Below are 24720 nucleotides of genomic sequence, written 5' to 3' on the forward strand. Positions count from 1 at the left end.
AGTCAATATAGAACAGGGCAGCTAATTTACACCACTGTATAACAGTGTGCTGGGAATGTTTTCAATTCAATAACAGCACTTTTAAAGAATCAGCATTTTAGCCCTACATTTAACCCTCATGTCACCTCCGCTATGGATCTTTGACATGGTCAAAAGCTAATATATAAAGTTTTCCCTAAAAAAGATGTTTAAAAATATATCATTTTTACAATATTGAACAGTTATTTCTCTAGACCCACTGTTTTATTTGCAGCACTGACATTAATCATTAATTTAAATTGTCACCTTTTTAAACACACTGAAAAGGCTGATTTCAGCAAAGAGACTTTAATGAACATTTAAGTAAAAAAGAAAATAGGGTGTTCAATTTTATGAACTTATTTGCTATAACAAACTTATGTAAATGTATTTTTACTCAAAAAGTAAGTACAGAATAAACCGCTTTAGTGAACAATATTATGATGTGAGGACTCATCCACTTGCCGCCACTTCAAAAGGGTAGTGCTGGGGAAAATCGTGGATGACCTTCAGAGCTTCATTATACAGCTCTAAATCTATGGGACAAACAAAACATACTGTGAATCAAACTGCTGCAAATGACTGTCACAGCTGCTTCTCTTGTGGCAATAATATAATTAACAATACCAAAAGGAATGCCCTTGTCTTCCCGTAGGATGTTGTATGTTGTGGCCATTACTGCTCCTTTGTTGGACACCATGCCGATCACCTCCACAACACCACTCAGCTCTTCTTCAAGCTAGAGAAGAAACAGTCCACCTTTCATCAATGCCTTACAAATTAAATCTTAAGCGTAACTGCAAATCATTTTAGTTTAGAAAATGCTGTCAGTGTTGAAATTAATAAATAAAAACAAAATCTCAGCAAGGCAGAAATATGAAAGTAGTATACAAAATACAGTAAATAACTTTAGATATTTACTGTTTACTGATATTATCTAAAGTTCTCTTAATATTTACATATATTGTATTTACATTCTAATGTACTGTTTGGCAGTTTAACCTCTATTATATTGTTTTTTGGGGGTTTTGGAGTTTCATTTTTTTCCAAAAAACAAAAAAACAGTACACTATAGAGAACTGAAAATGAAATCAAACTCCCACCCACCCCCTCTTTGCCTTATGCAAAACTGTCATTTAAAAGTATGTTGTATTTTAAATCTACATTCATTCTCTAACTTTTAGCACTTATTCATTTGTTACACAATGAGTAATACCTTCCCCACAACCACACAGTACAGCTTGGCCAGTGCCCATGCACGTTTTGGCTCAGGTTATGTGGACAAACATTTAAAGTTACCATATTATTAAGTATTAATTCCACTGAAGAAATGTGTTAGTACTAGTACTACAGTTTTACGCCTGTGACACACCAAACCGATGTCAAAGAACTAAATGATGAGAACCAACTGCTGTTTTGGCTCACTTCGCCTTTGTCTGGGTCAGCATCAGCAGTTTCACTTGCAAATAAACCTCTAAATTGTTGGGAAACTGTGTATCCAGACCTCTCTAAACTGTTGGGAGCCCAGAATCAAGATTGAACAAACAACATCTCAGATACTATCTCAGTTCCCTTAACTGTATTAATGTTTGAATACCTCTCTTTGGTATGAAACTGTGCTGAAGTTGTGATAAGGCTTCAGTTTAGTCGCATCAGCTGCAGGCAAGCACTCCACTTATCGCAAGTTGGCTACAACGTCATTTAACAACGAAGTACAGAAGCGTTAGAGCAAGACTCACAAAATGTAACGTTACTCACGGGTTCATTAAGTTCTACGGTTGCGATCTTTCCTTCTCCATCCGAGACTGTGAACGTCTTCCCTGATGGGTGAACCTGTAGAAAACACGTTCTTTGTTCGTCATTCACAGTGCACCTGGTAAAACATTTTAAGTCAAACAAGCTGTAAGCAGCACTAACCTTTTCAACCCGCCCAACGAAACAGACCGGTCTGCTAATGTGCTGCGACAACATAGCGCAGTTTATTCTTGTTTTGGGGACATCCAGTATGCCTGCCATTTTAACAGTTTGAGATTATGGCGTTATTAAAATCGGGGCTGCGCAGAATAACGCGGGAAATAGTTCGTCGTATCCTTTCTATCACTTGGTAGCCCAAGCGGGTGGCGCACCTAAAGTTACATGAAAACCGCACTGGGTTTTGGTTACGGCAAACCGAGTGATATCAATCGAACGCACCCAGGTTTTTTTACGACATATCCGCTGTGCTCCAATATTCTATTCCCCTGAAACATCTACAGATAGTTCCTTCACATGTTTCTTACAGCACTAGTTTGCGTTCATTGTTTCTACACGACCAGGGATGATATTTAGGTCATTGACGTCAGCATTATTCCAAAACACGGATGACATTATTCGGAGAAATTACTGACGGATGTAGTTATTTTTGTTGTCTTCAAACCCTTCAAACAGTCACCGGAGCCATACTGACCTCGAACTAACACAATGGATCGAATTCAGCGTTAGTTTACATACAGAACAATGGAGTGACTCTTTGATTGTCGTTTACGGAGCTCCACGACAAGACCGTCATTATTACTGTATAAAAGTGCAACGTTTCATTTCGTGCTGATTATTGGAAGGTGCCTGTAAATCACCAAAAAGTATTTTTGTTAGTGAACTGAAAAAAAGAGGTACGTAGGAGTCATAGTAATGAAAACATAATTTAAGTTTATTTTAAATGACTGCATTCACCTTTGCTGCAAATGCCATTTTAAAACAGTGTCCACTCTTCCAAGTGTTCTCTGTTAGCTGAAATGTAGCGCTACTTTCAAATATGAGAATAAAAGGTCTAATCATAAACTAACTTTTTTTTGGTTGACAGAAGGTAGTCATGTTGAGTTTCCTTGGACTGCGTAAAGACTCAAAGAAGTCATCGGAGAAGGAAGTAGATGGAGGATTTGTTATGATTGGTAAGAAACACGCGATAATATGAAAATGAAACCAACATTTTGGCAATTCGCATACAGTTGTAGGAACCATGTTTTAAAGTTGGTACGTTGGATAGTTTGGTATATAACAGATTAGCTATAATTAACCTAAAATATCTGTAGGCAAAACATTTTATATCTACCTACAACCAGGGAATAGCAAAATGACTTGTACCATCTATTCTCACAAGGTCACTTCAAAATCATTATGCAAACAATCTGATGAACAATCTGGTGAATTATTCATTAGTCTGAGGTTTAAACTCTGTACCTTGGAAAAGGTGAAAATGGCTTAATACACATAATAAGAAAGTACATTAAAACAGAACCTGGTATAACAGTACTGTTCTTCATTCACTGTGTTTTTAGTTCTTTGAGACATGAGCTTTCCAAATGTGATGTAACATGTGAAAGGAAACATGATTTCATGATGAGGACTATTTCCACACCAACAGTGCAAACTCCAGCCTATAAAGAATAAAAATCCCAGTGTCTTAAGTCAGTAGTTATTTATCAAAATATCCTTGTCCTGCTCATGTTAAAGTCATGCCAAAATCAACAACTGAGCACATGAATAAGGCAGCAGATAAAATTATTGTTAAATTTAGTTTGTCACAAGATCGTTACATAACACAGAATAAAAATGTGGAGACTAGGACTTTTATTTTGGTCGTTGTCTAGTAGTCTCTGTTATTTGATATAACCTTAGTTAAAACCAATATACTTTCCGCCACTTTTGTATATACTACATAAAACAATAAATATACAAATGCATTACCTTCAAATTAAATTAATTTAAGATAATATTCCAAAGCAGTGAGGTATTTATTTCTGTTAATCCTTATTGTGGCCATGATTGGAAGTACTGGTGGACCTGACACGGACACCTGACATGTTATTTTTAGCAGAAGAGCAAGTTTAAGAGCCAGGCTTTCACTTTGAGACTGAGGCAACCAACTGGGCCTACAGACGTTCACTTTAACACCCTGCTCACTGTTTAGTCATGTTTTCCTACCAAATATTGCCTTATGAACAGCAAGATTATGGTGAATTTAACATATAAAATGTTTCTAAAACAAGGCCTTCAAAAAGTCTGTCACTCACATTGACATAGTTCTCCCAATGTTCCTTCTTTTTCTACGTGAATTTGGCCATCCAAATTCACGGACAGAAACGACTCTTTTTAAAAAATTTGTATTGTTTAAATTAATGGTTTTTAATTGTTAGAAGCCTGGCCCTCAGACTAATCAGGCCTACCTAGAAGTAAACTGGACTTTGTTATGTGAGATAGTAGCCCAACCAGCAAGTTACAAAGTCAGTGACTTTCTAAATGGTAAATGGTCTGCACTTATATAGCTGCTATGCAGCTGGCCAATGTTCACTGGGAAACAACTAAGTTCGGATTCAGTGTCTTGTTCAAGGTCACTTGAACATGTGACCGGAGGAACCAAGGGTCAAATCAGCAACTTGGGGATTGGGTAACTAATTAATAGTAATATACATAAATTATGGGCTGAAGCTGTTTAGCTATGATCTGATGTTTTTTTATAGTTGTATTTCTAAACTGCTTATGTGGTAACGCATAGTGACAGAAACAGTTTAAATAACAGTTCTGTGATTTTAAGAATAAGACACTGATACAACCAGCTCTGACCCAGTTCTGAGTACAGTAACACCTAGAACTGGTATAGCTCTGTTTTACATCTCCCCCTTTCTGTGTATCTGGCAACATGATGGAAAGATAGGCAACACCAAGTTCAGTTAAAAAAACGTTTGGAGCGGTGCTTGTTATATTGTTTTATCGACTTTAACACAGCATCCAAGGATCCCATTTAAAGGGACATTTTACAATGGAGTAGCTTTATGATTAAAAATAGACCGTTAGTAGGGGGGATCCCTTTGAGGTGTGTGTGGTTCAGTGAATGTAGATCTCTGTAGATGGGCAAAACTAAAAATTGCTGCATTTGTGTACTACTAATATGTCAAATAAGTCTTTTAATTAAGGCTATGAATGCAGGGACTAACAGCCTATCTGTACCTGGTTTAATGAAGAGATTCCTGTGACACTTGTGACTTGCTTTCATGAAAAGAAAAAACAAGGGCAAAGTGGTATATTATGAGATGTGTAAAATAAGGTGATTGTAACGTGTAGCGCACCTTTCATTTAGAAATGTAGTGAAGTAAAAAGTATAGAAATTTGCTCTTTGATGTAGTGGAGTAAAAAGTAGCCATAATTATATCTACTAGATATAGATTACTTTAGATATATCTATCTAAAGATATATCTATCTACAATACAAATCTATCTACAATAACGAAGTACAAGTAATTCGTTACTTTCCACCGACTGATTGGGGAGAATGGTTGTGTTACCAAGCAGCTGAACGGTAGTATCTAATAAATTTGGCAGTGACAGTATGTGTTAATGTTATCAATAGAGGAATCTGTTGGAGTTGGAGCAATCTGGAGTGATGCACAAAGGTTGCTCATCTGCAGGCTGTTTAGAAATTGGGGCTGTAGCACTGCCTGTTTCTGAGTTATGGGTACTATGCATTTATGCTTACCTGTATTTCTAGTGTCAAGATGATTTTTAAAAATTAAAAGTCTCGAGTAAAAAAAGACCAAAAACCTGGAATTAGCAACATTTTGCTTATCCTACCTTTTGTTTTTTGAAAAAACTGTCTGGCTTGGTTAATCTGTACTCTACTTGATATGCAGTGCTAACTCTTCTGCCACCTTCCTGCTCAAAGCAGGGTGGTGGTTTACCAATCTAAACAAAGTGTTAATGAGTTTGGAAGTTTGGAAAATGTTGCATTTTCAGTAAACTTTCTGCTCTGTGCCTTATTTGTTCTGCAGGAGAGACGGTTGAGGAACAGACGAGGAAGATACAGACCATGAACATTGCACAGCGATTAACAAATGTCATAGTGCAGCCCTCAAAGGTGAGCTTGTTGATGAACAATATTGAAATCAATATTTTTATTATATGCTAGTGGATCTTGATAATTATCTCGATTCATCAATGCAAGTCATTAATCTTTACTTGAAAGATGCTGACAACCAGCTTTCTGAACTAGAGAAGTTACTGTTACTGTTGCTGCTCTAACATCTGCCACAATCCCCTCCCTGTACTGGTGCTGTTCTTTAATTCAATTAAAGTTTCTAGCATTTGTTGGTTCAGGATTCTGACACAACTTAAAAATCTGATCGATTCACATCTGATTTGTTGCTGAACCCTTCCGAAAACTCTTCTAAGGATCTTGGACTTCCACCTACACCTTTTGTATATAGGTTTGTGTGATGTGTCCACACTAATTGCATGAATACAAACATGTATTCACACAAAAATAAAATCAATATTATTATATGACAAATCATAGTGAAGACTTACTGACGGTTTTTGCAGTATATTACACTATGATATGGCTCAGGCTTACTGGAGACTCAGGGTTTTTACTTCATGATATGAAGTACATTTCGCCCCTAATTTCTACATTTTGTAGTTTTAAAAATGTTGGGTTTATCATCGCCTGTGTTTTGATGGAAAAAAGTCAAATGGAGGTGTGCCAGGTGAACTAAACCTCCCTAAATTATGCGAGAAAATAACAAAAAATGAGCTTTCTGGATTGTTTTTTATAGGGGTATGGCCAGGTGGACACCAAAGTGGCCATTTGGCTTTTCAAAATTGCACCAGATAACCAAACGTCTTTATTGATCCTTAGAACTGAAAAACACCATATTTTAGTACAAATTAACAAAACTAGATAAACTCATAATATTAGCTTATCAGGTAGCTTATCTATCTGTTCCTGTGTGCTAAACTCAATGTTGTGCATCTTGCCTGTGCACTGCAGTTGTGCGTGCCTGTTATTGTCAGTGAAATAAATTCATAGCCCTTTATTGTTCTCCATTAATATGCTTTCACCAGGTCACATAATACACAGACACAATATCACCTTTCACTGCTATGGTGATGACACGCAGCAATATATCATTTTAAATATAGTAACACCTCAGGTGTCATTGCCTGCTTATCAGACATAACATTTTATTTTGGCTTCTAAAATTAGCCAGAAAAGAATCTCTGAAACCAAGCAATAACATCAGACATTCATCATCATTCATCAGACAGGCATTATTTTTCACTCTAATTTATGCATTGAACAACAAATTACTAAGAATGGTCTGCACTTATATAGCACTATTCTACCTTTTGGCATTCACTGCTTCTTATTCACTCATTCCTACTCACAGTCACACACACACACACACACCGATTGGGGAGCTGCTATGTCGCTGGCCAAAACTCACCGGGAGCAACTAAGTTGGTGTTCAGTGTCTTGCTCAAGGACACCTCAACATGTGAAGCAACAACTGCGGGATTGGTGGACGACCGATCTACCTCCCGGCACCACAGTCTCCCCGACAAGTCCTGTTTTTTACCACTTACAAAAAAAAATTAAAATTAAGCTTCCGTCTTCCAGTCAGATCTTGAGAAAGTTATTCAAGTTTTTATTTTCTCTAATTTTGACTGTTTTAACTCAGTTTACTCATGGCTTACTATAAGACGTATCACATCTTTAATTAGTCCAAAATGCAACTAGACTACTGACGAACTCAAACTCATCGGACCATATTATTCCAATCCTTGCTTTACATTGGTTACCAGTCAGGTTTAGAATTGACCTTAAAATCATATTTACTGTTTTTTCCTGGAAAATTCTTTAGGCATTGAGACAGGACCATGATAGAGGTTTTTAAAATACATTTTATTTTGAAATTTCTATGTAAAGTTCAAGTAAAACCAGTTACTTCACAATAGAAAAAGTTAGAAAAACAATCTAGGAAAAATTAATAATAAATAAATGATTAGAAAAAGTAAAAGTTAAAATCCACATTATTAAATTAAACTATAATAATATTATGTTGGTGTAATCTCCATGTTGACCTCCTCAGGAATTTAAAACAAACTGCTCATTTTTAAAATGTGTTTGACTCTGCATTTAATTTTTCTTGGCGTTGAAAACAAAAAAAAAACCATCGCATTGAATGAAAATTCGCCTCAGCCCGGCCAATTTATCAATATTGCATTTCAACCATAGATGGCATACCTGCTTCACCAATGTGTGGGGTTACACCGGAGAAAAAGTTGTGACTTTGGTGACAATCAAATCCCATTTCATAAGCAGTTTATAATGCAACCACAAGGGTGCGTCTTGTAGCAGTGCCAAGTCTGGATAAATGCAGAGGGTTGAGTCAGGAAGGACATCGGACATAAAACAAGTGCCTATTCAAACATGCAAGTCATGATTTCCATACCGAATCCGACTTCGCTGCCGGATTGGTCGTGGCCCGGGTTAACAACCGCTGATGATTTTGACCAACAGGGCACCGGTGGAATTTGTGTTAGCGTTGGTCGAAGAAGGAGAGGAGGAAGGTGTGTTCATAGGCACAGAGAGAACAGGAAAGGCAAGACTGACTTTGAATGTTGGGACTATGACAGGGAAGGCTAGAGAGATGGTTGACATGATGCAGAGAAGGAAGGTGGATATACTGTGTGTCCAGGTGGAAAGGTAGCAGATGCATCCGAGCAGGGTTACAGTTTTACCATGGTGTGGATGGGAAGCGAAATGGAGAAGGAGTTATTCTGAAATAGGAGTTTTTAAGGAATGTCCTGGAGGTGTCAGATGGGGTGATGAGTCTGAAGCTGGAAATTGAAGGTTTAGAGGCAGGCTTACTCATGTCCGGTGGTCCAAAAATGATCCGCTCCAGAGATCGTTGTATGACGAACTCTGAAAATTTATTAAGTCTGTTCCAATTGAGCGAATAACAAATTCATTTTAAAGAAACGTTCTCTGAAATAACTCCACAAAACAAGTTTCACAAATCAATTCCACAGAAAAAGGTAAGAAACCGTGAACAGTAGTAGTAGTTGTAGTGCGTTCCTTTGCTTCCCAAACTGTAGTCTATTAATGTCATTCATGACATCATCAGTACACTTATACATAAACTTAATCTAACTAACCTTACAATACAAAACAAAACTGAGGACAAAAATGAGGACAAGGAGACTTAGTGGTGGAAGAAGGATGTTCAGGAGTGTTTACAGAGAAAGAGGTTAGCTAGGAAGAAGTGGGACACTAAGAGGACTGAAGAGAGCAGACAGGAGTACAGGGAGATGCAACGTAAGGTGAAGGTAGAGCTGGCAAAGGGCGAAACATACGAGGGATTGTATGCTAGTTTGATGTATGGAAGTGTCTAGGAGAGGTGGGAGTAGAGTTTCTGACTAGTTCTACAAGATCTTGGAGAGTGAGAGGATGCCCGTGGAATGGAGGAGAAGTGTACTGGGGCCCAATTTTAAGAGCTGTGCAGAGCTGTGCCAACTACAGAGGAATAAAGCTGATGAGCCACACAATGAAGTTGTGGGAAACAGTAGTGGAAGCTAGGCTGAGGGCAGAGGTGAGTATTTGTGAACAGCAATATGGTGTCATGCTTGGAAAGGGAACAGATGCAGTATTTGCTTTGAGGATGCTGATGGATGTTTGACATGGTGTCGAGAGAGGAGCTGTGGTATTGTATAAGGAAGTCTGCCATTTCAGAGAAGTATGTTAGAGTGGTGCAGGACATGTATGAGAGCTGTGACCCAGTGGTGAGATGTGCTGTAGGTGTGACACGGGAGCTCAAGGTAAGAAGGGTCTGCTTCAAGGATTGGCTCTGAGAAAAACCTCTGCAATCCTCTGCTTTTAACTAAATCCAGCCTGTCCTGCTGGGGGACACCCCCATAGTTTCCTGGAGTTTGGACTACCTCACTGACCGACCCCAGTCCGTCTGCAGAACTGTTTGTCTGACGCTGTGACCTGCAGAAAAGGTGCTCCCCAAGGGACAGTTCTATATCCCTTTCTCTTCACCCTGTATACCTCTGACTTCAGGTACAGCTCAGAGTCCTGCCACCTTCAGATGTTTTCTGATGACTATGCGGTTGTTGATTGGCATCATGACGGGATCTACATTTTTTCATTTTCCTTTTCTTGAATATCACAGAAGTGATAGCTAATATTTGTTCTTAGGATAGCCTTAGGATTGTGATTTACCCCAGAACTAAATTATTTATTTCTTATACTAAACAATTTCAGATCTAACAAGCAAAAGAAACCTAAAAAAATACAAAACACAAGTTTGAAATAATATATATGTATTCAGGACAAAGGATTACCCAATACCCAGATCACCAATTAAAAAAAAAAAAGAAAGATTGGTAATGCTCTCTTACATTAACCTTGCTTTTTTCTATAGATTAAAGTTGAATTGGTCCCCAGAGACCTTCTCTTAACCCTCTCACTACTCAGAACTGAATGGGTTTGCAGAGACAAGAGCTAAAACAAACCGTTCATACAGAATTGAAGAAGTATTGCACAAAGGAACAAAAGAAAAACAGTAGTTGCTGGCAGCTGGAATTGTAAATCATCCAAAATTATTTCAGAAGAGCACCACAATAAAAGAATACATCTGAAAGTATGCATAATTTCTATTTCAAGATAAAATAGTTTACTAACTTTAAGCAGTTAGCTGCCTGCCATGTTCAGTTTACTATGTTTACAGTGGGCTTTGTCTGTGCGGTCATGTTAGGTCATACAGGATATGTTTTGTTTGACATTCTAAGAAATATCTTTAATATTTTAATATACTCAGAAAAATGTTTAGCATTTATTATATAATTTGTTCCATCTTCATAGGGAGATAATATAATTTTAAAAAATGTGAAATGTAACCACAATCATATAGCTCTGTCTCCACTAGTGATTCCAATAATCATTCAGGGCACTTGAGTGGGTCATACATTGGCTACAGTTGGTGTAGGTTAGTTTTGTTCATGACAACTGGATAGGAAGAGCAACACTCTCTTTGTTTTGCTCTCATTTGGCATAGCAGGGTTATGTAAAATTGGATGGTGTAACACCCAATTCATAGTGTTAATGCAGGGGCTAAGTTGGTAAGACAGCTTTGACGGACCACAGTATTAGTGGACTCCTGGTCCTCCCTGGCTATGTTTAGAAATGTATTTGGGCAAGACAATAAACCCTAAATTGCTCCAGGTAGTTTAGGTGAACATCTTGCATGGCAGCCACCGCCATATGTGTGTGAATGGTTGAATAAGAAGCAACATTGCAACATTGAATTAAAGCTCAATATAATAGTTAACATCCAAAACTTGCATATTGTTTTCAATAGGCTACACTACTGTCTCTTTAAACATCCTAAGAAATGTTGAAACCCCAGTACCCTCCTTCTGCTACTTGTCGAGTAAAAATATAAAATTCCTTGTATGCATAAAATATCTGAACTGACTCTGTTTTAGTACTGTGCACCGACATTTATTCTGTCTCCTCTCTCTCACAGTTATCCTGTACAACTCCAGCTCAACCCAGTGACTTGAAACTTCCTGCAATTTTACCAAGCACACAGCCAATAGTCGAGCCCTCAGCAGTTGAAGCTGCTTTGACTCTTCCGGATCTACTTGGGGACATCCCCTTCACTTTGGCTCCTCATGTCCTGGCCATGCAGGCAGGATTCTCCTTCATGCCTGATGTGCTGCTATCCCAGGACATTAACCTGGCTCAGTTTCATTATGACTTCACTTTAGAAAACTCTGTGCTTCATAATGCCTAGTTTATTTGAATTTTAATATCAGGACGGTCACCTGCAGTTCACAATGTGGTGGGCCTGGCTTGGTCATGGGAGAAGATCCAGCTCTACAGCATATGTGATCCTGTAGGAAAGTAACATAAAACATAAAATAAGTTTTACATAAGGCAAAACATTTTAGTCCTGCAATTAACAGTTGCTTAACAGTTGTTAAGTTGCTCTTAATGTGAAGACAGGAAGTACAGAGTGTTGTGATATTGTCTTAGTCTTAACAAGGTAGATGTGGTTTATTAAAACTTAAGTTTCTATCAATTTTAATAACATTGAACTCTCTAGAGATTTGCTCAGGTTTGCTTTTCGTCATTTTAAAATTCACAATACGTTCAAATTTCTATAACTGTGTCTGGTACAATGTTAGTTTTTTGAAGTAAATACTCAATGCCCCACAGTAAGAAAGGGAAATAGCCAATGTAGCCAATGACTTCAAGTATTGCATTACTTACTTACTAAGATTGGGAAGGGCTGCATCAAAAAAAACAAAAAACATATATGCCTAATATATGTGCAGACCACACGATCTGCTATGGCGATCCCAAATGGAATAATCCTATAAAGAAGTAGATTTGCTAATTTCTGAATTTGATGGCAGCAACATGTTTGACTTTTTGTCACATTTAAAAAAAATAACCAAAGTTAAAGTAACAACTTGAATGTAAAGTAAATTAACATGTTAAAAGAGCAGGCGGAGGTGTATTGCTGGACTCTGTTATATTGACTGAACATGTGCAGATAATACTAGTTGACAAATATTTCCCCAGGCTTTGACAGTTCCAGCCGGTATGTCATTTCTTGTAAATCAGCTTTTATTTTAGAATATATGTTACAAACCTTAGTTACGATGTCTTTTGCCTTATTGCTGGTAAACATTAAAAATGAAAAACTTCTCATTAATCTGTAGTTGTTTCAAGTTCTGTTTTCTCAGATTGATGTATGTGTCCTGGTTAGAATAATGTTGTCAATAGATTGTATAAGGTTAGCTTATGTTTAGTTATGTTTTGTTCTTTTTATTTTTGTAAATATGAGCTTTAAAAAAATAACTATACATATTTTGCTGAGAAAATTAATTCTTTATAGTCATGAATTTACCACTGTATTAAAATTTGCTCTCAACAAACCTGCTGTGCCTTTAAAGTGTATTCCAAGTACCTTTCATATTGTATTTGAGAAACAAAACACCTATATTTCTTTCCTAAGTATGTTTTTGTTAAAGCATCCTGTAGTTCCTGAGTCAAAGATTGCTGCTGTGTTCTCCTGGTTGTTACTGTGGATGGAAATTTACTTTACAACTACAACTAAAGTGTTGTTTACTTTGCAGCTGTCTGTGTGTGTGAGAGAAACATATAGTCAGTGGTTTTGATCATTGTGTTTCTTTATTAGAACAATTAATTTGCAGAAATAATATAACCAAAGTCCTTCACATATACCAAGTAATACCTAACATTCAAATGTTATTTGTACTTCATATATCCAATGCACTTAATGTTACAATTCTCATACATGTACTCAATAATTGTACTAAAGGTAATATGCTGAGATAATTTAACACTTGTGAATCATGGACTAATTTACTAAATCACTCCAGATCAGTTTTCTTTTAACAGTTTGTTTAAAAGTAATAAATATATCCTAAAATATTTATGACTATTGCAGATAAACTGAATTTAGTAGAAGGTGCAGAATACTTTACCTAGGATTCCAACACAAAATGTTGGCTTTGAGTTAAATTATAAAGAAAATATGAGAGTTCTTGATTTGGACTTTGATGGTCTTAAAGTGATGCTCATCTTTGACTTGTGACTCAGCTGTTTTGACCAGACTTGGTTTAGGACTTCTTGTGCGATTCAGTAATCATTTAGACTTGACTTTGTTATTTATAGCTAAGCCATAAGACGTGTACTTTACTTGTATTTGTGTATGACCCAACAATATCTTTATTCCGCCTCAGGATTTTGACTTCCACTGTTGGGTCCAATAGTTTGCATCCCCTTATTTTTAAATGTCATAAAGAGTAAAAGACATTTTTGTCCATCAACATAGTGTTTATTGCAAATAGCTGGTACAAATGGTCTTTCATCAAAACATTTTTAAAATCCTGTTTTAATTAATTTATTAAGGGAGATGCAAACCTTTGCAGCAATATAACTCTTTTTATACACTATTTGACTATTTTTGTTGCAATGACCAAGAAACATTAGTACCAGCTGAATCTGCATCATTATTATGTCAGGTTTAGGGGTGTCAGGTTTAAGTTGGTAACTCCTTACATTGAAATTGCATAAATGGTTTAAATATTTTTCCAAATATGTGCTCCGATTTACATCCACCAATTTTATCAATTTTGTTCTTGGCTACAGTGAGTGTAACTTTCCCAACATTAAATCTCTGTAAATATAATTTTTGAAAGTCATAGAATGTTTACTCATGCGTTTAAATGAGAATAGGCCACGTTCTAAAGTCATATTGAATATACTTATATTGACTTAAGTTCAGCTGCTGCTCAGCATTTGTTAGATGATTATAGTTGTATTAAGACTAGTTAGGATAATTACTAAAACCCACAGAAACAAATGCTGTAAAACGTAGGCCTCTGAATGAAGTGATGTATAATTAACTAACCTCTAAATCTCTAAAACCTTAACTGGGCTTGAAATACTTGAGTAAATATAACTGTACGCTGCAGTTACCACCTGTGTGAACAACCTTATGACTTAACCAGAAGTGGTGATTCAGTGCTACCCACAGTAGTAGTTTCAGGTAAGTGAAGTCTGACAGTACAGGTGTGCTGTTTGTTACCTTGCGTTGCAGACACGTAACGTGAATAAAGTTTGGGAACTTTTGGAACCAACGTTTGAAAAATAGCGTACAGGAAGCCTATTTCCACTTAACTTTACTGCATAAACAACTTTCTCAGCTGAACAGCAGCGGTCTGAACACAGCGGCTCCCCTACAGCCTCCTGCTCCCATGTAGCAACAGCAGCACTACGGCCCGGTTGCAGCCTATCCGAGCCACGGTGCCGTACCAGCTTTTGCGTGGAAATCAGCACAGCCCAACCCGCCTCGCTTCCTCTTCCATAATAGCCGGGAGCAACGCAGGACTGACGACGTCCCGTTGCTCCAGTCCCGCCAACCCGGGTGGAAGCGGCTCGGACGGCAGGTTGGTCCCCAGGCTGAGACTCACCACCGCCGTACAGCTGGAGGTCCACGGAGCGCTTTGCCTATTTGCCTGTTTCTGAAGGTACTATCATCCTTTAAGAAAGGAACCTGTCTGCAATGCATTCATCATTGTTCAGATAGCTTGGTGCTATGCTAGGTGTCATGCCTCCCTGGTATCCTGCGACGGTCACACCAATCTAGCTTGAAAAAACTAGCAAATAAATAATTTGGGCGATAAATTAACAAGGCATCTGTGTTTTTAAAACGGAAAACCGTAACGTTTTTAGCTATTAATCATGGCTGTTTGATCGGCTTACCAAGAATCAACTGTACAACACTAACTTGAATAAAGTCACAACTTTAAATATTTCCCCCGTCACTGGCCGTCAGGCGCCACGTTGTGTTTTGGTGCGATAATACAGTGATACTGACGGTCAAAGTATCAGAAAATATTTAATTTTTAATCAACTGGACACACTTTTGTAAATGAAATGTATACCGAATTTTAAAGCAGACTATCGTTATTCATTCTAGGCTGTGATTTATTTAAAAAAAGCATATGTAACGGTACCTGTAAGCCAGAGTACCTAAAATTATAAAGTTTCCATAGCTAGTTCAATTTAGCGAACCGTTCTTTCTGTAGCTAGCATTGAACTACCCCTTTCGATGCTAGGCTAGTTGGCTAGCTTTCTAATTAGGTCATAATACACTAGGGATCTGATGTTTGAGGCTAAAATCACCGAGAAGGTACTTTTTAGTCAGCTCCCGCGACCAATGGTGCAATTATAGCATAATATCTGTAACGCTAATATTTTAGCGCAACACCATTTGATTTCTTAACGTCATAGTATATTCCAGTTTGTTCTAATGGAGATTCAGATGAAATAATTAAGCAAGATATTAAGCAATACAGTTGTTAAATGACATGAACGTCACCCTTGGTGTGATGGGCTAAATATCGGGATGTGGATGTGTGTGTCGTGATTATGATTTTTCCCTTCTGGCGTTAATAAACAGGGCTCACTGATGCACATAATGCGAGATGATTAGGGGATTTACAGAATCTATTGGGAAGCTTCCTATTAATTCGATATATTGAGGTTGTTTACCATCATGGAGACGGAAAAATTACGTCGTCCACTAGTCGTCTGTGTCTCCTATGGCAACATTGGGGCCTAGCAGTCTGTGAGACATAAACAGAGCCCTGTGAGCAAGCCAGCCACTGCAACTACATGCACACATCTAAAATTACTAGTTAGCAAACACTTAAATGCTTATATCTGTTGATAAAGAAGACGCTAATGTCATTGCCAATACCCAAAATTATTTATGGTGCTTAAGTAATGACACAAGCTGCATCAAACAGCTTGTACCATGGCTGCTACACTAACATTGTCAATACGTTTTTTTATGGAAAGCATGAATGTTATCTTTCGAGGATTAAGATTTTACAGTCTAACTGCACCTGATTTTCCGTCTTTCCACTCTCAACTGCCATTGCTGGTGGCAGGGGCTTGTCAAGGAAATCTAACATGTTGCATACACCAAGCCGGTTGTGAGCATGGTATTTTGAACCCTTTCCAACAGGAAATAAAGACACAGAAATGTCTTGCTTTCATTTCACAACCAATGCTAAACAATGACGTGGATATATGACTGAGATTGAAGGTCGCTAGTACCATTGCTGTCTTGCGTATTAAACGGATAAACTACCATAACTACCATTTTATCTTCATAAATACCATATTATCTTTGGGGGTAGGTAATGTTATAGAACCTTTGTAGTTTGACAACCACCACATCTATGTGCTTGATGAACATGCACATATTAAAATGCATGCTCACATACCTATAACATCTCTGACCTGACATTAAACTCCACCCACAACCGGCTAAGCTTAATGGCACATGTACAAATGAAGCAATGGCTTCCAGTCCTCAACCAAAACTCGTCCTACCACAACTTATTATTATGAGAAAACACCAGGTGATACACACAGACACAGGTGGGTTGAGAGGGCAGAGAATTGGAGGCATCCACACAGATAAGCAGAGTGAAATTTAAGTATCTACTGCAATTGTCCATAGAAAATAACTAACTAGTGTAGCAGTTAAGCCTGAGTGGCTGCTAGACAGGAAAAACGTAATTGATGCGCTTGTCAATTCATATGAGAAACGACAATGTCCAGTCACTTATCTTCTGCTTTATGGTTGAAAAAAATTATTGTTCACGATACACAGTAGGCATCATATTATTTCACAAATCTACATCAAATGTCCATTTAAAATGTTTTTATTTTTTTTAAGAAATCCAACAATTTTATCCATATAGATAACCATGTGGTGTGGTAAATGGAATGTGGAGGGTAGTAAAGCGAGCACTGCATTTAGGTTGCCTGCTTGTTTCACAAAATCTCAGCCAGTTAAACTTTTTGAATCACTGATATTGAACAAATCTTGCTTGTTGTGAAGATCTGGTCCTGTGTACCTTAATGAGTAAAAACTGGGGTCTTTGGTTGATGCGACGTTGTAAGATCCCTTCAACACTTACTTTAACAGTGGCTAGTGGGCTTAGTCTTGTGGCTTTTAGGGTGAAGAGAGTTGTTTTTCACAGTTTGGCACACAACTGGTGTTGGACCAACAAAAAAAAATCAGGTTTATGATTCTGTCCACATCTACATACTCACCATATATACTGTATTGTTGTTGCCCCTTTCCCTACTGTGATCTCAAAATTAACCTCTTCAGTTGTTGCAGTGGCTTATGTTTATGTTGAAAAGGAGACGTTCATGAGGAAGAAATGTTGTTGTTGGTCATGGATGATTAGGCCCAAGTCTGCCTCCTTGTGGCTACTTCAGAGATACAGAAACTGCACAAGTGAATCTGTGTAGGCTGATGTTGACCAAGATGCCATTGTCTTTGCCTAAGCATCGGTAAACAGCAAGTATAACACACCCTTAATTGCACACATATGCATGTTGACTGTTAAAAGGCACTACAGACCAGACAGTCAGTGAGAGTTGCTGTCAGTGACCAGGATGTTTTAGCTTGTTTAAATCATGAACTTTAAACTTTTTATGTTTAAAATTAAAGCCCCCAGAATGAATTCTTTGGACATTTTATATGTAACACAAGCTGAATTTTTTTTTATCTAGCAGCTGATGCTATTCAAAATGATCTCTGTGTTTCATCGTATTGTATTATGATGTACGAACTGAAAATCTGGTGTTGGAGTGTAGATGTCTCCCACTTGATAAATGTAATGTTTACATTACTTACCTGATGAAAAGCCCCTGTCATCATCCACAACTGTCTCCCTATCACTGGGGCCAGGGGGACCCACACTGCTGACTGATACGCCCTTGGCATTTGGTTACAAAAACTGTTGAACACAGTGCATCCCTCCGCTTTCAGTAGAATTCGGTGTGTTGACAGAAACTTTATCAGTTTCACATGCAGTTTTCAAATATTTGTTGCATGTCATGATATAGAATCTTTATGAAGTAAAATACAGCCACACTTTAACCTATTCAGACATTTTAACAGTGTTTAAGTTAGCTGCTGGCTAGCAGCAATCAGAGCAATTAATACTAATTAGCTTTAGTGTGTGACATGCAGTGACGCTCCTGTTCTCTGATGTTCATTTTAGGGCACGGTAGGGGAAAATATTCAATCAACAGCTCCAGCATACATCGGCTAGACTAACGAAGGAACTAACAGTAGTCCACAGTCCACAGCCAGATAGTTATACTACTTTTGGTCTAATAGATGGCACAAAGTCTCTCATTGTTTTATTGAAATTACTATATCATGTGTAAAAGAGCTTGCATGTCAGTCAGTATGACGAGTGAAGAGGTGAACATAGAAGTGAAGAACATTTCACTTCGTAACGAAAAGGTTTACTCTGCAAAAAGCTCAAATCTGTCATCCATTCACTCCATTTATGCAAGTAGAATGGTAGCAAAATAGTTTTTTAGTGTACAGGGATTTGTGCGTGCGTACTTAGACTTGTGTGTCGGTACTCGGATTTGTATTTCACTCTGTGTCTGTACACAAATCTGTAATTGTAAATAATATTTGCTTAGCTACTTGAGAAAGCTGACTGTAATCGGATTACTTAAGTGCATTTAACTGGAACATTAACATTTACCACCGAGTTCACTGCTGACCCAAGCAACTGGATGAATGGAGGGCAATATACAGTGCCATAAAGTTTTCACCTCTCCTTTTGAAGTTTTTGCTGCATATAGGAGTTGCCATGCTATCCCTTATTCTTCATAACTTTATTAACCGCTAGTGACTAAATTTATATGTATTTAAGTAGCCAGGTAACTCTGAAGAAATCAGCTTTCTCAACTAATTGGGAAACTGCGTTCACATGCGGTCAAGAAACCTGGTTATTGGAAAACCGTGTATACGCACCTTAGCAGAGTATTCTAATTTCCCCTCTACCTCTAAGTTATCTGCATGTTCCTGCCTGCAGCGTTTTGTTACGCACACGTGCTGTTGGAGAATGCGGATTACAAACCTGATTCTGTGTGTACATGGCAAATAAATCACCGGGCTCCAAAAGATATTTAACTTGACAAATTAAGGTTCCCTAATCGCCTACCACTGGTTTGTAAATCAGCTTTCCCCAAGAAACTTGGCTACTGAAGTTCACGCAAACATGCTGAATGTTAATGTAGCGGATCAGTGTATGTCTGCTCACAAAGGCAAGTGTGACGAGAGGAGCTGACATGCCTGCTGTTTCCATGTTACTGAAGTAACAGCATTACCTTTCTTTAGTTCACAGTGGTGACAATTGTGGGGTGAATGAGAGGAGAGAGACAAGAGGAGGTAAAGAGCTCAGTACATTTGGGGTGGGTCCCCCAGCAGTCTAAGGCTATAGCAGCACGACTATAACTAGCTTTATCCAAGTGGGAACTTTTAAACATGGACTTAACAGTATGTCTCCAGAACCTGAACTGGGAGTTGGTTCAGTTGGGCAAGGAGCTTGATGGCTAAAGGCTCTGCCTCCCATTCTACTTTTTGGAAATTCTGGGAACCACAAGTAGGCCTGGAACTATGAGGTCTTTTTTTTATATATGATGGTGCTTTACTGTTTAGAGCTTTATATGTAAGAAGCTGGGTTTTAAATTTTATTGTAGATTTAATGGGAAGCCAATGGAGAGAAGCTAGTGAAGGTGAAATATGATCTCTCTTGCTAATTCCAGTCAGCACTCTTGCTGCAGCATTTTGGATTAACTACAGGCTCTTTAGGGAGTTACTGGGGCATCATGAAAGTAGGGAATTACAGTAGTCCAACTTAGAAGTAACAAATGCATGTACTAGTTTTTCGGCATCACTTTGATACAGGATGCTCCTAATTTTGGCAATGTTCCGTAGGTGGAAGAAGGCTGTTCTAGAGATTTGTTTTATATGTGAGGTAAAGGACAAATCCTGGTTAAAAATAACTCTAAGTAGTACTGGAGGCCATACTTATGCCTTCTAGAGTAACAATATGGTTGGACAGCATATTTCTGAGATTTTTGGGCCAAACACTATGACTTCAGTTTTGTCTGACTTTAGAAGTAAGACCTTTTGGGAGATCCAGGCCTTTATGTCTTGTAGGCATGCTTGAAGCTTGATTGACGGACTTTTTTCATCTGGTTCCATAGATAGATATAGCTGGGTATCATCAACATAGCAGAGGAAATGTATGTAGTGTTTTCTAATAATGTTGCCTAAAGGAGAGAGAGAGAGAGAGAGAGAGAGAGAGAGTTTTGCAACTACTTTTTCAAGGATTTTAGAAATAAAGGGGACATTAGATATAAGTCTGTAATTGGCTAAAACACCTGGGTCAAGACAGGGTTTTTTTTTTTTTTTTTTTTGTAGGGTTTAATTACAGCTACCTCATAGGAAAATGGTACATAGTCTGTTTTTAAAGATCAATTGATGATAACGAATATGAACATATATATTAAGGGTAAAGCTTCCATTGTGCAGTCTAGTTGAAATAGGGTCTAGCAGACAGGTTTTTAGTTTAGATAAGGTAATAATTTAAGTTAGCTCAGCGAGATCTATGGGTAAAAAGCAAGGTGTAAGGTTTAGGAGGGATTGGGGCCTTAATTATGATTCTAACACTGTACATTAAGATCTATTTCTAGTATTTGGACCTTGTGAATTCTTTCTGTATTAGCTACAATTTTATTCATAAAGAAAGTCATGAAGTCCTTGCTGTTCAGAGGTAATGTAAAACTAGGCTCAACAGAACTATGCCTCTTAGTCAGCCTAGATACAGTGCTTGAAAGAAACCGGTCGTTGTTCTTGTTTTCCTCTATTAATGATGAATAATATGCTGTTCTGTCCTCATAAAGTCACTGGTAAATAATTGGCCAGAATCTGTGCATCGGAATTTCTCCAGTCAGGTGATGACAGTTTCGCACTGTAGCTCTCTTTGCATAGTGCTGTCATGTAAGCACACATCAAATGATCATTTGGCCCGTTTTAAGTTTGGGCTCTTAAAAATAATTTGTCAACACAATTAGAATACTGTTTTTTTTTTTTTCTTGTGCATGTGTTTTGTTTTGTTTATATATTTTTTTATTACTGTTAACCAGCAAAATGCTGACATATTGTAGAACTTTTAGTTGACACAAAGTGTTTTCAGACTTTTGCATTTATGCATTGTCAGAAAGTGCTGCATGCCAACTAGTTAATATTAATTTAAATAAATAGTTATTTAGTTTTAAACTAGCTTTGTGAAAAATGTGATTAAAATATAATTGTTCACAACTAAATAATGTCAGATAAAATGTACGCAAAGTAATCACAGTTTTAATGTATTCTTATTCAACAATCTGCAGCATGTGTTGAGTCAACAAACTGTAGCTCCAGTTTTCTCTATCTACCAAAATGGAAGAGAGAGAGAGATATTATTTCTTTGATACAACTCTTTAGTACATTTATTGAGCTATGTAACATAGCTGAAAGATCATGACCAAATGTAATTTAGCCCCTTGAGTGCACCTGTAATCCTTTGGATTTATAGCAAGTGCCTTAGCCCTCTACCTGGTTAAATAGGATTTTATGTTATTTAACATTTGCCAACAGGGCAATCATGTTGAACATCTGTAGGGAGGTAGTTAGGTTGGTAGATGCAATGTTTTTTTTTGCAATGTTTTTTTTCTGTTCCCCTCTCCTGATACTATATTCATATTTATCATTATATTATGTCTGAACTTAATGAGTCATTTTTTCAGTATTAATCTTCAACCACGCTAGTGCAGCCAAATTTTTTGCACAATCCTCCACATTTTAGAAAGCATTCCAAGCTCTGTATGCATTTCCTTTGAGTCAATTTTTAAATGTATGCCATATGCAAAAGAATAACAGCCTTGATAGTGGTGTTTTTTTTTAGTGGTTGTCCACCAATTCCACAGTTGTTGGTTCGATCCCCGACTCCTCCAGTCACATGTTGAAGTGTCCTTGAGCAAGACACAGAACCCTAACTCAGTTGCTCCCAGTGAGGGTTGGCCAGCTGCATAGCAGCTCCCCCATCGGTTTGTGTGATTGTGAGTGCGAATGGTTGAACAGTGCAGCAGTGCAAAGTGCTTTGAGTACCAGTAGGCAGAAAAGCCTTATATAAGTGCAGACCATTTACAAATTTTTTTGCACACATTGCTAAATCATTCTACATACAAGGTTTACTACTAAATTGCATCAGATGGAGGGTCGGTCTGCTGCGACTGAGATAATGGGATTATCCTGATATAAGGGGATTCATTAGTGTAAGGTTTGAAGAAATCTGTTGTGTAAGTACACGTCATTAATCTGATGTAGTTTCATTAGACTTTACTTACGAACTAATTTAAGAAAAAACCTGAGTCTTACCAATTTAAGCTGAGTAACAACAGAAGACAACAATGATGTTTACAACGCTACTAACTCAATACCTTGAACTGACACATTAACATGTGCTTACAATTCCAAACGGCTGTTCCACTTTGGTTGCAACACATTTAAAGGGAAAAAGCAGTAGCGTCAGATTTAATTAATAACATATTTCTCACAACACTGAACTGTCATTAAAGAATGTCTCATGTTTTTTTTGTGCAGTTGAAAGGACAAAGACAGAGCACCTTCAGGGGCCATACTGATATTGGGTTCTATCACTGAGCCCTACCTCATTGGCCTTAAAACCCCAATGTGCACTACCCATATTGTATGAAAAATAAATCCACACAGGTAAGCACAAATAAACTTCCTTTTCCTTCTTTGTGTCATGCTGACTTAACTAGAGATAAATTTATTTTGCATTCAGTTAGTACATGTTCAAGGTAGATGTATTCATTAAATGCAGCTTTGAACATGGTTTTTGATACAAATGTATGGTGCCTTCAAACTATTATGATGTGTTTTTATTAAATTATTAAGAGTTCTGTCTTCAGCAACTTTGGAGAGCTTGGTAACTCATTCCACCATCATGAGACCACTAAGATGAAGTGCTTTTCTTGGGAACTTTTGCTGTGTGGTGTAGGAACCAACAGATCATTGGCAAAGTGGTGATAGCAGGGGAGCACACTGTTGGAGACGCAGCAAGACTTATAAACTTGTCTCAGCCAAGATACCTCTAAGGTACAACCAGATAGTTAAGACCTGAACCAAACCAGAGCGGTATCAGAGACGCAGTTAGATGGTGCAGACAGGAGGATCTGGTTCACAGTCCAAAGAATGCAGATAGATTGAGTAGAATTAAGACAGAAGACTAAGCCACAGCTTTTGCAGCCTGCAGGGATTCCATGTCAGGAGTGCAGTATCTGTAGACTAAACAGACTTGTTTGCATCAAGGAGGCTGTTAAGAGAAATCAGAAATTTGATTTAAGATTGCCCATTCAAGGGTTTTGGCCACAAATTGAAGAAGAGAGTGAGAGGTCTGTATTTTTCCACAAGGGAGGGGTCGAGAGTAGGCTTCTTAAGCAATGGAGTAACTCGATGCGGTGGGGAAGGTGGCTGTTGTAACAGATGTCTTCAACATTTGTGTAATGGTTGGGATTAGTAGGGCTGCAGTTGCTTGTAGGGTAGTGAAGGGGATGAGATCCAAAGACCAGGTGGTAAAATGGTTTCAGAGCGGGAGCATCGATGTGTCGTCCTCAATTAGAGTGGAAAATGAGTGTGATGTGCTGTTTGAGGATGTTAGCAGCATGTCTCCATCTGCTGGGTAAAATTGTGAAATAATGGCTGCTACCTTTTTAGTGAAGAATGTTAAATATCATCAGGAATGATGAGAGGTGGAGAGGGAGAGAAATGTGATTTGAAAGTGGAAAACGGCTTCCTAGTGTCAATTCAAGTTGCTAACATCTTGGTAGTATTCAGTTTTTGCCTTGGTGACACTGTGAGAAATGTCTTAGACTTGTGGCACTTCCTCTCAGCAATTCTGATCGTAGTGTGTTTTTCACATCTCAGATCAGTGAGCCAAGGATAGGAGGTCTGGGATGGGCAGATTTGGAAGGCAGGGAGCAGAGGCTGTTTAGACATGTTGAGAGTGTAGCACAGAAGCTGTCAGTAGTTGTGTCTGTGTTAAGGGTGGTGAGGACCTTTTGGTGATGGGGGTAAGGCTCAAGAAACCAGAAAATAAATATTACAGCATAAGGGAGACTATGCAAAGTCTTGAAGTTTTTGTGGGACTTTTTGATGCACCTGTTCAGGTGCAGAGAAATAACATTTTACAACCAAAGCAGAGCATTTTATACTGTGCTTACTGGTTGTTGTAGAGAGAATAAACGTGTATTTGTGTGTTAACTCAACGTTTTGCATAGATTTTGAAAAAGCACCTGTTTCTATCACTCACAGTGTTACAGTTTGTAGTTTGCATGGGATCCCGACACTCTGGAGTCAGTTCTAGGGGAAATGTCTGTTT

The 24720-nt window shown here is 37.9% G+C and overlaps 3 protein-coding genes across 6 annotated transcripts in view; 2 read left to right on the top strand and 1 right to left on the bottom strand.

Annotated features, from left to right (window-relative positions):
* Nucleotides 1–311: 311 nt before the first annotated feature.
* On the bottom strand, nt 312–2169 carry rpa3 (replication protein A3). The gene is made up of 4 exons (XM_067510587.1): nt 1936–2169; nt 1777–1851; nt 646–757; nt 312–554 (listed from the first exon to the last, which is right to left on the bottom strand). Exons 1-4 carry the CDS (start codon nt 2032–2034, stop codon nt 472–474), a joined length of 369 nt encoding a protein of 122 aa, XP_067366688.1. The 5' UTR covers nt 2035–2169; the 3' UTR covers nt 312–471.
* Nucleotides 2170–2288: 119 nt separating this feature from the next.
* On the top strand, nt 2289–12978 carry umad1 (UBAP1-MVB12-associated (UMA) domain containing 1). 2 transcript variants are annotated; one of them, XM_067510573.1, is made up of 4 exons: nt 2289–2666; nt 2861–2945; nt 5820–5905; nt 11361–12978. In XM_067510573.1, exons 2-4 carry the CDS (start codon nt 2867–2869, stop codon nt 11628–11630), a joined length of 435 nt encoding a protein of 144 aa, XP_067366674.1. In that variant the 5' UTR covers nt 2289–2666; nt 2861–2866; the 3' UTR covers nt 11631–12978. The 2 variants fall into 2 exon arrangements, with proteins under 2 accessions (XP_067366674.1, XP_067366666.1); XM_067510565.1 differs by having other exon boundaries at nt 2290–2666; nt 2858–2945.
* Nucleotides 12979–14760: 1782 nt separating this feature from the next.
* The window catches only part of glcci1a (glucocorticoid induced 1a), a 31458-nt gene continuing 21498 nt past the window's right edge, over nt 14761–24720 (top strand). For 2 of the 3 annotated variants that reach the window (XM_067510610.1, XM_067510600.1), the window contains exon 1: nt 22915–23048. The gene's annotated coding sequence lies outside the window, so the exon portion shown is untranslated. Of the gene's footprint in view, nt 14902–22914; nt 23049–24720 lie in introns of those variants that run through there. The other variant, XM_067510619.1, reaches the window with a different exon arrangement.

This window comes from Channa argus, chromosome 1, assembly GCF_033026475.1.
Source record: "Channa argus isolate prfri chromosome 1, Channa argus male v1.0, whole genome shotgun sequence".
Classification (NCBI taxonomy): domain Eukaryota; kingdom Metazoa; phylum Chordata; class Actinopteri; order Anabantiformes; family Channidae; genus Channa; species Channa argus.

What these genes read in the sequence shown, in the direction of transcription:
- rpa3 (XM_067510587.1), bottom strand. Translation starts at nt 2,034, where the DNA reads ATGGCAGGCATACTGGATGTCCCCAAAACAAGAATAAACTGCGCTATG. An exon ending in TCGTTGGGCGGGTTGAAAAG is followed by an intron (nt 1,852 to 1,935) that starts GTTAGTGCTGCT and finishes TGTTTTCTACAG; the next exon opens with GTTCACCCATCAGGGAAGAC. An exon ending in AGACAAGGGCATTCCTTTTG is followed by an intron (nt 555 to 645) that starts GTATTGTTAATT and finishes TTTGTCCCATAG; the next exon opens with ATTTAGAGCTGTATAATGAA.
- umad1 (XM_067510573.1), top strand. Translation starts at nt 2,867, where the DNA reads ATGTTGAGTTTCCTTGGACTGCGTAAAGACTCAAAGAAGTCATCGGAG. An exon ending in TGGAGGATTTGTTATGATTG is followed by an intron (nt 2,946 to 5,819) that starts GTAAGAAACACG and finishes TTTGTTCTGCAG; the next exon opens with GAGAGACGGTTGAGGAACAG. An exon ending in TCATAGTGCAGCCCTCAAAG is followed by an intron (nt 5,906 to 11,360) that starts GTGAGCTTGTTG and finishes TCTCTCTCACAG; the next exon opens with TTATCCTGTACAACTCCAGC.